Here is an 11812-nt window from a genome sequence, read left to right as displayed (position 1 = left end):
CCCAGAGCGCAGCTCACAGAGCAAAGTGTCCTCCCCAGCCCTGTCCCTGTTGTGCCCTGTCCACGTCCCCCACCTCTGTGCCATGGTCTGGGAGCTCAGCTCTGTTCCTTTCTCTCCTGCCCGACGCAGCAGATGCCGATGCCTGAAATCCGCCTCTGCTCCACAGACCCAGGTGAGTTCTCGCACCACCAGGACAAACAGGAATGAATGGACAAAGTAACCGACACAAAGGGAAACTTCTTGGAAACCACTTGAAATTATTTATTTGGTGCCACTTAGAAGTCGTTGTTTGAGGGGCTTGCTCTGGCCCTTTGCACAGTTCTGCTTGTGCATTTTTTCTCTCCACAAGGTCACACTGTGCAAAAGCTTTCAGAGCTGCTGGGAAGATGGTGGGGATGTGCTGGGCACAAACCTGAGAGCACTGAGTTAATGGGCTGCATTTCAGCATCGGAACCAAACGGGGCCGATTTCTCACACCCCCTGGCAGCTGTTGCTGTGGGGAGGATGAAGGGGGGGTGGGGGCTGCTGCTCCCCAGGCCGGTTGGCCAGCTCTGGTCCCGGCTGCGGCTGCAGCAGTGCAGGGAGCACCGGTTCTGTGCTGGAGCCCTGAGCCACCTCCAACCTCTGCTCCTGGGAACTGCAGCGGGCAGCAGCAGGGGAGGCTGCTCTATTTCTCCTTTAAAGAATTCTACGTACGTGTATTTAAAACTAACCCCGAACAAACAAAAAATCCCTACACTACAGTAATCCTGCAAAGGAGGTGGAGGGGCCCGGCGGGCTGTGCAGTCACTGGCTGAGGACAAAGGAGCAGAGCTGGGGGTTGGGGGAGCCATGAGCAGAGGGTTTGGAGCGGGGCTTGGGGCTGAGCTGGGGACACGAAGAGGTGAAAGGGCAGGGAGGGTCCTGGGGAGGCCGGGCCCCGCTGGAGGGTGGGAGGTGTTTGCTGAGATCAGTGGGTGCTGCACGGGGGTGCGGGGGAAAGCGCTGACCCCCTGCAGGCACCCAGGGCCGGGCTGCTACCCACCTTCCTGCCTGTGTGCATTAACTGCGCACTGGGGAGGTCTCCTGCCCATGAGGAACACATCAAAAAAACCTCAGTTAAATAAAAGGGGAAAAAAAAAAGAATCAGAAACGGGGGCCAGCAAAGGGCAGTCCCATCCGCGGGCACAGCGGTGCTGCGTCTCACAGCTCCTCGTGGACCTTCTCTCGGTCCTCATCCGACTTCAGCTTCAGCTCCTCGGCCGTGATGCGCCCGTCCTGGTTGCGGTCCTGGTTCCCGAACATGTCGGCGATGACTTTCTCAGGGTCGGAGCCAGGCATGAGGCGCCCCTTCCCTTCTGCCACTTGGGTCTTGATGAAGGTGGAGAACTGCAGCGGGGACAGGGGATGGGATGGGATGGGACAGGATGGGACACTGCGTTACAGTGAGGGCAGAGCCGGGGCCGCCCGCGCTGTCCCCATCGCAGCCCTGTTAGTCCCAGCCTGATTTCTGTGTCGGAGCATCCCTCCTGCCCAGCCCCAGCCCTTCCCCAGTGCCTGGGGCCAGCAGTGTCCTTTGGGTGCTACCCCCTGGCTGGGTCCCTGTGCCCTCAGTGTCCCCCTGACCCGTAAGCCCGTGCTGTAGGCACCTCATCAGCAGGGATCTGCCCATCCTTGTTGAGGTCCATCTGCTCAAAGAGGTTCTCGGGAGGGTCCCCGTGCCAGATGAAGAGGTATCCTTCAGGAACTCCTTCCTCCATGGAGATCAGCTCCACCTCGAAGCGGAGCACAGCGCTGCCGGGCACTCCCCGGGCTGGAAAGCAAGCCAAGGCTGCTGGGGAGCTCGGAAAGGCTCAGCCCCAGTGGTGAGAGCTTCCCCAGCAAGGTGCAGGAGCCACGCAGGGTTCCAGAAAGCCCTCGGCGTGCGCTGTGGGCCCTGCTGTGCCATCCCTACCTCCACTCTCGCCATGGCCCAGGTGCGGGGGGACGATGAGCACCCGCCTCTCCCCCGCACACATGCCCAGGAGGCCGCTGTTCAGGCCCTCGATCACCTTGTTGGCCCCCAGGGTCACCTCCTGGGGCTTCTCATAGTCGTGGCTGCAGGGGCACAGAGAGAAACGCGTGGCTGAGAATGCTCCGTGGGCCCGGCCGGCTGCAGCCCGCACCTCCCCCCCAGCTCGGTGCCCCCAGACCCCGTGCCCTCCATCCCAGCACTGCCGGCCACACGCACGAGGAGAAGAGCCGGGTGCCGTCCAGCAGGGAGCAGTTGTAGTGGTAGCGGACGAAGTCTCTGTTGCGGGCGGTGACGTTGCAGCCCTCGGGCCGGTGCACGGTCTCGATCTCCACCGGGTCGGCCGGGTTGTGGAAGTCAATGACGTGGACGTCGAAGATGAGCACAGCTGAGCCGGGAATTTTGTTCCCTGGAAGAGGAGCAGGAAGAGCTCAGCAGGAAGCACAGAGAGTCGGTAAAGCTCTTCTTGCTGCTGCCACAGCTCCCGGCACCCCTGTCCCCTGCAGCCCTGTGCCTTTCTGCCCCAGCTCCCCCCTGCCCTGCCCGCAGTGCTCCCCATCAGAGCTCCCAGTCAGTGCCTCCCCTGCCCCACGGTGCCCCCGGCCGCGCCGATCCCCTGCACCCCTTACCCACTCCGTTCTCGCCGTAGGCCAGGTGTGGGGGAACCACCACCCGCCTGCGCTCGCCGATGCAGACTCCCTGCAGGCCCTGGTCCATGCCGGGGATGATGTAGCCCTTCCCGATGTAGGTGTTGTAGGTTTGGTTGCGGGAGTAGCTGCAGCGAGAGAAGCGCAGGGTGCTGTCAGGCAACAGAACCGGTCCATGCCCCCATCCCCCGCTGCACCAAACCTCCTCCAAGGATGCAGCAGGCAGCTCAAGTCCTTTTTGGCCTATTTCATACTTCTTACAGCCTCTGAACCCTCCCAGTTCCTCCTGGATACCCCAGCCTCTCCTTGCAGCTTGCCACTGGCCGTGGTGTGAGTGTGAGCATCCCCCCACACACCTGGAGTCAAAGAGCGTCCCGTCCATCAGTGTGCCGTTGTAGTGGTAGCGCACGAAGTCCCCGGTCACGGCCCTGCGCCTGCAGGACGGTGGCACCTCCAGGTGCTCCAGGGAGACGCCGTCCTTGGGGTTGTGGAAGTCCACCAGCAGCACGCTGAACACCAGCGAGGCCTGTGGCGGGATCACGGTCCCTGCGGAGGGAATGGGTCAGCCTACACCGGGGTCCCGCTTCCCAGGCAGGGGCAGTGGGTGATGCCCGGCTCACCATAGCCCTTCTCCCCATAGGCCAGGAATGGGGGGATGACGATGCTCCTCTTCTCCCCGGCACACATGCCCAGCAGCCCCTGGTCCATGCCCTTGATCAGCCAGCCAGTGCCCACATACGTATCGTAGGTGCTGTCTTTGCTGTAGCTGATGGGGAGGAATGAGGAGAATGGCTCTGGGGCTGTGCCAGCCCCCGCAGCCCGGCGGCGGGCTCCCAAAGCCACCCCTGACCCCCACCTCCCCATCGCCCGCTGTGGTGAGCGGCGTCCACATACCTGGAGTCAAAGGGGGTTCCATCCAGCAGCGTGCCGTTGTAATGGTACCGCACGAAGTCTGAGTTCTCCACTGTGCGGTTGCAGTGCTCGGGTTTGGCCAGGGTGGTGATCTGCAGCTTGTCGTCCTTGTTCCAGATGTCCAGCATCACCACGTCAAAGTACAAGGTGGCATCAGGGGGGATCAGCCCCGCTACGGTGGCGGCAGCGAGGACAGAGCGCATTAGGTGGGAGCAGGGTGAGGGGCGACCAGTGCTGACAACACAAAGCTGTGCAGCACGTGTGGCACCGCTGAACAGGGCAGTGAGAATCCTTGACCCCTACAGCGCAACCCACAGCTTCTGCCTGAGGCGGTGGATGGAGACCTGACCTGTGCAGGTTCGAGGTCAAGCCCTGCCTGTGGTCTCTGTAGAAGTGAGTGCTGGGATTGGGGGTGCCCCAAACACCCCCGTGGGGTTTTCTCTACAGAGGAACCAGGTGTGAGCCAGCAATGGGAGTGCCCACCCTGGAAAGTGACACGGTGCAGTGGGCAGAGACTCTCGCTCCTTGCAAAGCCCTGTGCAGACACCTCCTGCGTTTGCTATTCAGTGTCCCAGCACGGATCCATCCATCTCCACTGCCTGCCATGTGGGTGCCCATCGCCCGTCCCCACCACTGTGTGCACTGAGGACCCCTGGCCCCGCAGCCCTTACCGACGCCGATGCTGCCGTAGCCCAGGTGGGGTGGCACGATGAGGTGCCGCCGCTCGTTCACGCACATGCCCTGCAGCCCACGGTCCATGCCGGTGATCAGCCGCCCCACGCCCACCACGCCGGCCACCGTGGCCCCTCGGTCATAGCTGCAAAGGGACAGAGCCGTCAGCACCGCGTGGCACAGGGGGGCTGCAGGGTACCCCTGGTTCCCGAGCAGCACCCATCTCCCCCGAGCATCCACGCAGTTTCCAGCCTTGCAAGCATGCTTCATCCAGCAGAAAGCACGGCAAGGCAGGTTGGGGGCTGCGCGGCCATGGGGAAGTCACATCTCCCCTGTTCTGCTCTCTGCCAGGGCTGTAACTCACGAGTAACGAGGTGTCCCCCCAGCCTGCTTCAAGGTTTCACCAGGACTGGGGCTCCTGCCGCAGGCACAGCGCCCAGCTCAGCCCTGCAGCGCTCAGAACGGGGCTGACCCCGCACTGCCTGGGGGAGGCACCCCCAGGGTGGGGGCACGCAGGGGCGGAGGGGCCGGGGGATGCTTCCAGATGCTCTCCACATCTGGCACAGCAGCACGGCACCCAGGGCTTCCTGCCACCTCCTGGCGATTCCAACCAGCCACACTTGCAGGGAGGAGGAAAGAAGGCGGCCCGGGCCTCACTTGCAGACTGCACATTTGTTTTTATTTTTAAATCTTTGAACTACATGCTCTAAGAAGCAACTGGGGGCCATTTTGGATAAATGGAAATCCTTTGTCCCTTGTAACGTGCAGTGAATGCTTCTCCTGGAAGCGTGCTGCCGTCCTCGGGACAAGGAGTCGTTTCAGCAGCGATATTTTAGCAGCTCCCATCGCCTTGGGGCTCACAGCAGCGGCAGGGGCAGCGCGTGGCCCCTTCACTTTCTCTCCCATCTTTTTTCTGTGAGAAAAGTACCACTGGACCACGAGCGGCTCCGTTTGTTTTTCAGAGCTGGAAAACGCCCGCTGCGAAGTCTTTGCCCCCGTGCTTTGACGGGCCCCCATCGCTGCCCTCGCCCCCACCCCCGCTCACTTCGCTGCCAATGGGGCATTGCCCCACAGACCCCGGGGGGCAGCGCACGGCCGAGGGCCGCCTCGGAGCGGCTGCTGCTGCCACGTCTCAGCGCCGCAGTCCGCATTCCTCCCGCAGCGCACGCACGGACACGTCCCGAGCGCAGCGCGGCTCAGCGGGGCCGGGCCCCCCCTGCCCACTGCACCCCCCCACCCCGGGCTCGGCTCCCCCCGGGTCACGGCGGGGCCGCACACAGCGCAGAACGGGGCTGGGGTGGGGGGGGGGTGGGGGGGCAGCGCCGCCCGTCGGGGCCGTGCCTGGGGGCGGGGGTGTCCATGCGGGCGGGGGGACCCCGCGGGGCCGCGTGCAGCGGGAGCGGGCCGGGGGCTGTACCTGGAGTCAAACTTTTTGCCATCTTTAAAGGTCCCATTGTAGTGGTAGCGGACGAAGTCCCCCATCTGGGCCTCCCGCAGGCAGACCTTGGGGATGTAGTAGCGCTCTATCACCACGTCCTCCAGCGGGCCGGGGTCGCTCAGCCCCAGTGCCCCCAGGAGGCTCAGCAGCAGCGCGGCGCTGCCCGCGGCCATGGCTCGGAGCGGCGGTGGGGGGAGGCGGGAGCTGAGCCCCCCCGACCCGGCCCCGCCGCGCTCCTGTACACGTGGAACGGGCCCGGCCCCCCCGGCCCCCGCCCCAGCCCCGGGGCGGTGATTCCCGGCGATGGAGCGGGCGGCGATTCGCGGCACAGCGGAGCTCCGCGATGGAACTTTGAAAAAAAATACTTTTTTTTTTTTTTTTTTTCTTTGGGGGCAGCTCTTTCTGCGAAAGGAGCGGCTCCGTGCAGCGCCGGGTCCTAGCGCTGCCTGCGCTCCTGCTGCGCTGCTCAGGCTCTGGCGTTTGGGAAGAGTAAATACGGGTAATTAACGCCCGTACGGATAACCCCGGCCGCTCCTCGGTCTGCTGCTGTTACTGAACGGCAGTAAAACCCCTGGAACCGTCCCAGGTCACGGATCGGAGCAGCACCCAGCGCGCACTGCCACGTCCCCCCCGTCCCTGCTTCTCCCAAACCGTTCGAGGCTGCGGGGAGAACCCTCTGCCCGCCCCGCCCGCACGGACTTGGGTTGGGCCGTGGCCTGCGCGGCCGTGCCGAGCTCTGCGCTTTCAGCCGCAGCACTGGGCTCTGGCCGCTGCGCTCTGGGCTCTGGCACAGCGCAGGGAGCCGCCTCCGGCTGACCACGGCCAGCGGCGAAACCAGCGCTGGGCACGGCCGGGCGGGGTAAGGAGCAGCGCAGCGCAGAGCGCGCAGCGCAGCTCAGTGCCCTCGAGGGGTCCCCCGACACCGCAACTCCGAGCGCACCCCGGGCGCAGTCGGCATCACTCAATGCCAACTCCGCCCTGCGCGCAACGCGCAGAGCCGCACTAAGACCCTGCGCTCCCGGTGCGCACCGCCCCTTCCTCCCCCCCCCCGCTCGCCTCCTGCGCGGAGCGCTGCGCGGGCAGTGCGCGGCGGCGGCGGGGATGGGCTGCGCGGCGCTGGCGCTGCTGCTGTTGCTGTTGGCGGCGGGGCCGTGCGCGGCGCAGTACGAGCAGTACAGCGTGCGCGGGTTCCCCGCGGCCGCGCTGGAGCCGCTGCAGCGCGCCTACGCGCGGGCGCTGGCGCAGTACGCGGGCGCGCAGTGGGCGGAGAGCGCGCGGGCGCTGGAGGCCAGTCTGCGGCTGCACCGCCTGCTGCGCGACAGCGAGGCGCATTGCCACCGCCGCTGCGCCGAGGGGGGGTCCGCGGAGGAGCCCCCCGCCGAAAGGGACCGCGCGGAGTGGGAGTGGGAGCGCGAGCTGCAGCTTTTCGGGAGGCTGCTGCGCCGCGCGGGCTGTCTGCGCGCCTGTAAGCGCGGCCTGCCCGTCTTCCAGCTGCGCTACCCGCCCGCGCAGACGCTGCGCGATTTCCAGCGCCGCCTGCCCTACCAGTACCTGCACTACGCGCTCTTCAAGGTGAGGCGGGCGCGCAAATGCCGTGCGACGTCGGGAGTGGCGGGGGGTGGGGAATGGGGGGCTGCCCTGGCCTGGGGATGTGGGCGTCCCCCACCATGCACCCCCACATGCGCCCCACAACTTCTGCTCCCCTGTCCAGCGCCCTCTGCCCTACATTCCTCCCATTCTCTCCCCTCACCCCGTGCCCCCCACCTCGTACCTCCCCATTACCACCCCCATACCGCATCACCCCATCCCATATCTCCATTCCTCACTTCCATTCTGCACCCCCAGCTCCTGCTCCCATCCCTCCCACATCCCGCTGCCATGAGCTCTCCCATCTCACTCCCCCCATCTTGCACCCCCTTCTCCCCCCATCTCCTCCATCCTTCCCCGGCACCGCTGCACGTCAGCACCAGCGCGATGTGAGGAGTGTGCGTGGGATGGGGCCCCTATGGCTGCCCTCCCCAGCCCCGTGTTGCCTTGGTCCCCCCGCTCCCTCAACCTCTGATGGGGGTTCCCCGAGTTTCCCCATGACCCCATCCCTCTGTGGGCACAGGCATCCCCCAGCGTAGCTCTGTGGGTGCCCCTGGTCCACATGGAGAAGTTTTCCAGGGACAGATGGAATTTCTCCAGCTCTGTTGTGCCTATATTCTGCCTCTGCTTCAGCACCGCTGTCTCCCAGGTGGTGGAACGTTGCCTGGGGAGGGGGACACAGGGCTGTCCCAGCGGGTGGAGTGTGGCACGGGGCAGGCGGGTGCAGCACCACTGCTGCTTTGCTCCTCAGTGCCACTCATGGCCCCACTCACCCCACAGCGACGAGGGATGGCCTGGCCTGGATACTTAATGCATTTTCCTCTCGGTTGCTCTGGCTAAAATCCATTTAAGGGACAGTTCATCCAACCCCTCCAGCTTTGCTTCTCGGAAATTGCAACCTGAGAGCTCATAGAAGCAGCAGCAGAGTGGGGGCAGCTGCTGAGCTGGCAGTGGGGCTGGAGGAGAGCGGGACAAACCTGTGCCACGTGGATCACTGCCAGAGGGGCTGTGCTGTCCCTGCTGCCACTGTGGGCATGGGGCGAGCTTTGTGTGCCTCAGTGCATGCTGCTCCATCAGCGGAACGTACCTGCCCTGCCTGCATCCTGCCCATCCTTTGCTGCCAGTGAGTGCTGGGTGTTGGGGCTGGCACTGCGGGTCTGGGGCTGTCCCCTCCCAAGGAGCACATCCTGCCCTGGGACACATCCCAGCACCGCCCTGGGGCTCTGGCTGGGCTGCAATGTGTGAGCTGACCCCGCAGCATTGCCCCCCCCTGCAGCCCCACGCATCTCTCCCCCTCTCTCCACAGTCCAATAAGATTGAGAAGGCGGTGTCCGCTGCTCACACCTTCCTGCAGAAGAACCCCAAGCATGAGATGACCCTGAAGTACCTGAACTACTACAGGACGATGGTGGACGTGGATGAATACCTCGTGGACCTGGAGGCTCAGCCCTACGAGGTAAGGAGGGGACAGGCTGGGGCGGGAGGGGAGAGGGAAGAGGGGCACCCCACAGAGTCAGTGCGTGCCCAGCAGAGCCCATCCCCAATCCCAAAGGCCCTCCCAGCAGAGCCCCAGCTTCCCAACATTCCTGCCCCCAAAAAGCATCTCTGGGGCCGGTGCCAGGGATGGAGCTGTGTCCGGGGAGCACAGGGCAGCTCTAGGGGCTGAGCCATCCACTATGGGACTGGGCAGGGGGCCTGGCACCCAGTGGGGAGGTGAGCAGAGCCCTCTTGGTCCCCGCAGCCGATCTTTGTGCGCTCGGTGAAGCTGTACAACAACGGGGATTTCCGGAGCAGCGCGGCTGACATGGAGCAGGCGCTGGCTGAGTATTACAAGGCGTACGAGGACTGCCTGGCCGGCTGTGAGGGTGCCTATGAGCTGCAGGAGTTCAAGGACTTCTACCCGGCCATCGCAGGTGGGTGGGGGGCGGGCAGGGGGTGGGTGGTGTGGGGCAGCACCTGACACCTGTCTCCAGACCACTTTGTGAGCGTGCTGCGCTGCAAGGTGGGCTGTGAGAGCGAGCTCACCCCCAACGTGGGCGGCTACTTCGTGGAGAAGTTCGTGGCCACCATGTACCACTACCTGCAGTTCGCCTACTACAAGCGTGAGTGTGGGCCGGGAGCTGGAGGCCTGCGCCCCTGGGGTGTCCCAGGGCAGGGAGTCACCCTCTGTGTCACCCCCGTGTCACCCCCTGCTCCCTGCAGTGAATGACGTGCGGGACGCGGTGCGCAGTGTCTCCAGCTACATGCTCTTCGACCCGGACGATGCCGTGATGCAGCAGAACCTGGTGTACTATCGCTTCCACCGCGAGCGCTGGCAGCTGCAGGAGGAGGACTTCGAGCCCCGGCCGGTGAGAGCCCCCCCAGCCCCTGCCCTGGGGCTCGGCTGACGTGGGGGCTGACGTGGCCCCCGCTCCTCTCACCCCGTGCCCAGGAAGCCGTGCGCTACTTCAACCGGACAGCTGCACAGAAGAAGATGCTGGAGTTCGCCAGGCAGTACCTGCAGGCTGACGATGAGGTGGGTGATGGCCAATTCTGGGGGCCGCTTTTGGGGGTCCCATGTGGGTGGGGGCTGTGGGTACCCCAGGGCAGGACCGCCTCCTCGTGGGTGTGGTGTGGGGGTCCACCCCTGAGCAGCCCCGCAGGGAGAACCACTGCGGGCACCGCAGGGCTTCCTCCTCCTGCCCTGTGCTGCAGATGGAGGTGGATGACGGCGAGGAGCCAGACCCGCGGGACCTGCCCTCGGATGGCGAATTTGAGGGTGAAGGGGACTATGAGGAGGGCTTCTTCGCGGAGTGGTGGCAGGAGCCCAACACCAAAGGGGACAAAGCCGACGAAGGTTCCTGATGCTTGGGCTGGGGGCTGTGATGCGAAGTTGGGGGGGGCTACTGCTCCATCCCGGTGCCACCATCCCCTCTGTTTGCAGAGACCCTCTGATGCGCCAGGAGAAGGGGACCCTGGCCCTGACGGAGTGGAACGGTGGTGGCCTGGGGACTCCAGGCTCTCGCTCCGTGCTGCATAGGAACGCGGGTTCACCAGGAAGGGCTGATCCTGCCCAGTGCTCCCAGTAGGGCTGCCCCTTCCACTGGGACATCACTGCCCTAATTCCCATCAGAGGAGCGGCCACACCGCCGTGCCACCACCTGTCCAGTGCCCCCTGAGCCCCCCCAGCCCTGACATGCCTGGGAGCCCAATGGCAGCAGTGCCCCAAAGCAGCACCGGGATTTGCTGTGCCCCATCGCTCCTCCCCAGAAGCCACAGACCAAGGGGCCAGCACCAAACCCCTGCGCTGCCTTGTGGGTTCTGGGCACGGTGGCGGTTCTGCACATCCTCGGAGCTCACTCGGGGCTCCTGCTCTGGGGCTCGCAGCAGCCCACCCCCACGGGCAGCTCCCAGAGCCCCGCCCCTCCCGGTGCGTCCCGTCACCGCCCTGCCCCACAAGTGCCTTCTACTCTCTCCACACCAGCCCTCCGTAGCTTTAAGCTCCGTTAATTTAATACTTCCCGTCTTGTCGCCGTTTTTGTTTGTTTTGTATTTTAAGCGTACTGGTGCTGAACTTTTAATAAAATCCGGACCGGTCTTTTGACAGCTGCCCCCGCAGCGCCGTCTGGGCGAGGAGCCCCGCGCCGCACGGCCCCGCTGCCGCCTGCCTTGGGGCGTCGAGGGGTTGGCAGCGCGCGGCCCCGCCGCACCGGGAGTTGGCTGCGAGGACTGAAACCGAGAGGCTGAATCACGGCGTCGGCCCCGGGGCAGGGAAGGGACGGGCGCTGCCCGCTCCCCGCCCTGCGCCGGCTGCGGGGCTTCCCCGCCCCGCCCCGCAGCGCCAGCGGGGCCGTGGGACGGGGGAGCGCGTTACAGCCCCGCGCGGGGCCGGGACCGTCCCCGGGGGGAGCGGCGTTTGTCACCGACGGGCGCGGGCAGCGCCGGGTTTATCTCCCCAGCACCGGGCACGGGGCCTCGGCCCACAGCGCCGCGCCCCGCACCGGGAGGGCGTCTCCCCCCCGCACCGGGAGCAGGCGGAGCCGAAGGGAGCTTTTGCGCAGCGCCGTGCCACGCAGCCCGGCCGCAAACCGGGCTCAGAACGGGCCGCGTCCGTCCCCTTCGGGCCGACCCCCCCCCCCGCGCTGCGCTCCGCTCGCCGCGAATTTTCCCGGGCAAAAACTCCCCCGGGTGCCCCAAGCCGCCCCGCGGCCGCTCCGGGTCGGGTCGGGTCGGGTCAGCTCCGCTCCGGGTCAGCCCCGCGCCAAACCCGCCCGGTTCCGTTCCGTGCGATCCGTCGCGGTGGAGCCGCCCCGCCCCGCCCCCTGACGTCACCCAGGTGGGCCCTTCGTGCGACCACGCCCTTCCCCACCCGCCCTCGCCCCGCCCCCGCCCCGCCCCGCCGCCCAATCACCTCCCGGCTCGGGGCGGGGCGTCCGCTTTCCCGCCAATGGCGAGCGGATAAACACGAGGAGGGGGCGTGGCCCTGTCCTCCGCGGTGAGGACGGACGGGCAGGAGAACCAATGGCAGGCGGGCAGCGCGGGGCGGGGCGGGGCGGGGCGCCGCTCGCCTTTTGTTCGGGCAGGAGC

General features: G+C 65.9%; 2 protein-coding genes across 2 annotated transcripts; one reads left to right on the top strand and one right to left on the bottom strand.

Moving 5' to 3' along the window:
• FKBP10 (FK506 binding protein 10) lies at nucleotides 241-5944 on the bottom strand. Its single transcript, XM_021377834.1, has 10 exons — nucleotides 5639-5944; nucleotides 4221-4366; nucleotides 3532-3721; nucleotides 3258-3403; nucleotides 2994-3183; nucleotides 2620-2765; nucleotides 2210-2399; nucleotides 1934-2076; nucleotides 1629-1792; nucleotides 241-1368 (listed from the first exon to the last, which is right to left on the bottom strand). The coding sequence occupies exons 1-10, from the start codon at nucleotides 5830-5832 to the stop codon at nucleotides 1183-1185; spliced, it is 1695 nt and encodes a 564-aa protein (XP_021233509.1). The 5' UTR covers nucleotides 5833-5944; the 3' UTR covers nucleotides 241-1182.
• P3H4 (prolyl 3-hydroxylase family member 4 (non-enzymatic)) lies at nucleotides 6733-10829 on the top strand. The gene is made up of 8 exons (XM_021377835.1): nucleotides 6733-7231; nucleotides 8553-8702; nucleotides 8988-9159; nucleotides 9220-9348; nucleotides 9449-9594; nucleotides 9678-9761; nucleotides 9941-10082; nucleotides 10170-10829. Exons 1-8 carry the CDS (start codon nucleotides 6761-6763, stop codon nucleotides 10178-10180), a joined length of 1305 nt encoding a protein of 434 aa, XP_021233510.1. The 5' UTR covers nucleotides 6733-6760; the 3' UTR covers nucleotides 10181-10829.

The sequence above is a fragment of the Numida meleagris genome, chromosome 26 (genome assembly GCF_002078875.1).
Source record: "Numida meleagris isolate 19003 breed g44 Domestic line chromosome 26, NumMel1.0, whole genome shotgun sequence".
NCBI lineage: Eukaryota > Metazoa > Chordata > Aves > Galliformes > Numididae > Numida > Numida meleagris.
Note: the sequence above shows the minus strand (reverse complement) of the source record. Positions and strands in the feature narration are given on the sequence as shown.

What these genes read in the sequence shown, in the direction of transcription:
- FKBP10 (XM_021377834.1), bottom strand. Translation starts at nt 5,832, where the DNA reads ATGGCCGCGGGCAGCGCCGCGCTGCTGCTGAGCCTCCTGGGGGCACTG. An exon ending in CTACGGCGAGAACGGAGTGG is followed by an intron (nt 2,400 to 2,619) that starts GTAAGGGGTGCA and finishes CTCCTCTTCCAG; the next exon opens with GGAACAAAATTCCCGGCTCA. An exon ending in GGGCCATGGCGAGAGTGGAG is followed by an intron (nt 1,793 to 1,933) that starts GTAGGGATGGCA and finishes CTTGCTTTCCAG; the next exon opens with CCCGGGGAGTGCCCGGCAGC.
- P3H4 (XM_021377835.1), top strand. Translation starts at nt 6,761, where the DNA reads ATGGGCTGCGCGGCGCTGGCGCTGCTGCTGTTGCTGTTGGCGGCGGGG. An exon ending in TGCACTACGCGCTCTTCAAG is followed by an intron (nt 7,232 to 8,552) that starts GTGAGGCGGGCG and finishes CTCTCTCCACAG; the next exon opens with TCCAATAAGATTGAGAAGGC. An exon ending in GCAGTTCGCCTACTACAAGC is followed by an intron (nt 9,349 to 9,448) that starts GTGAGTGTGGGC and finishes TGCTCCCTGCAG; the next exon opens with TGAATGACGTGCGGGACGCG.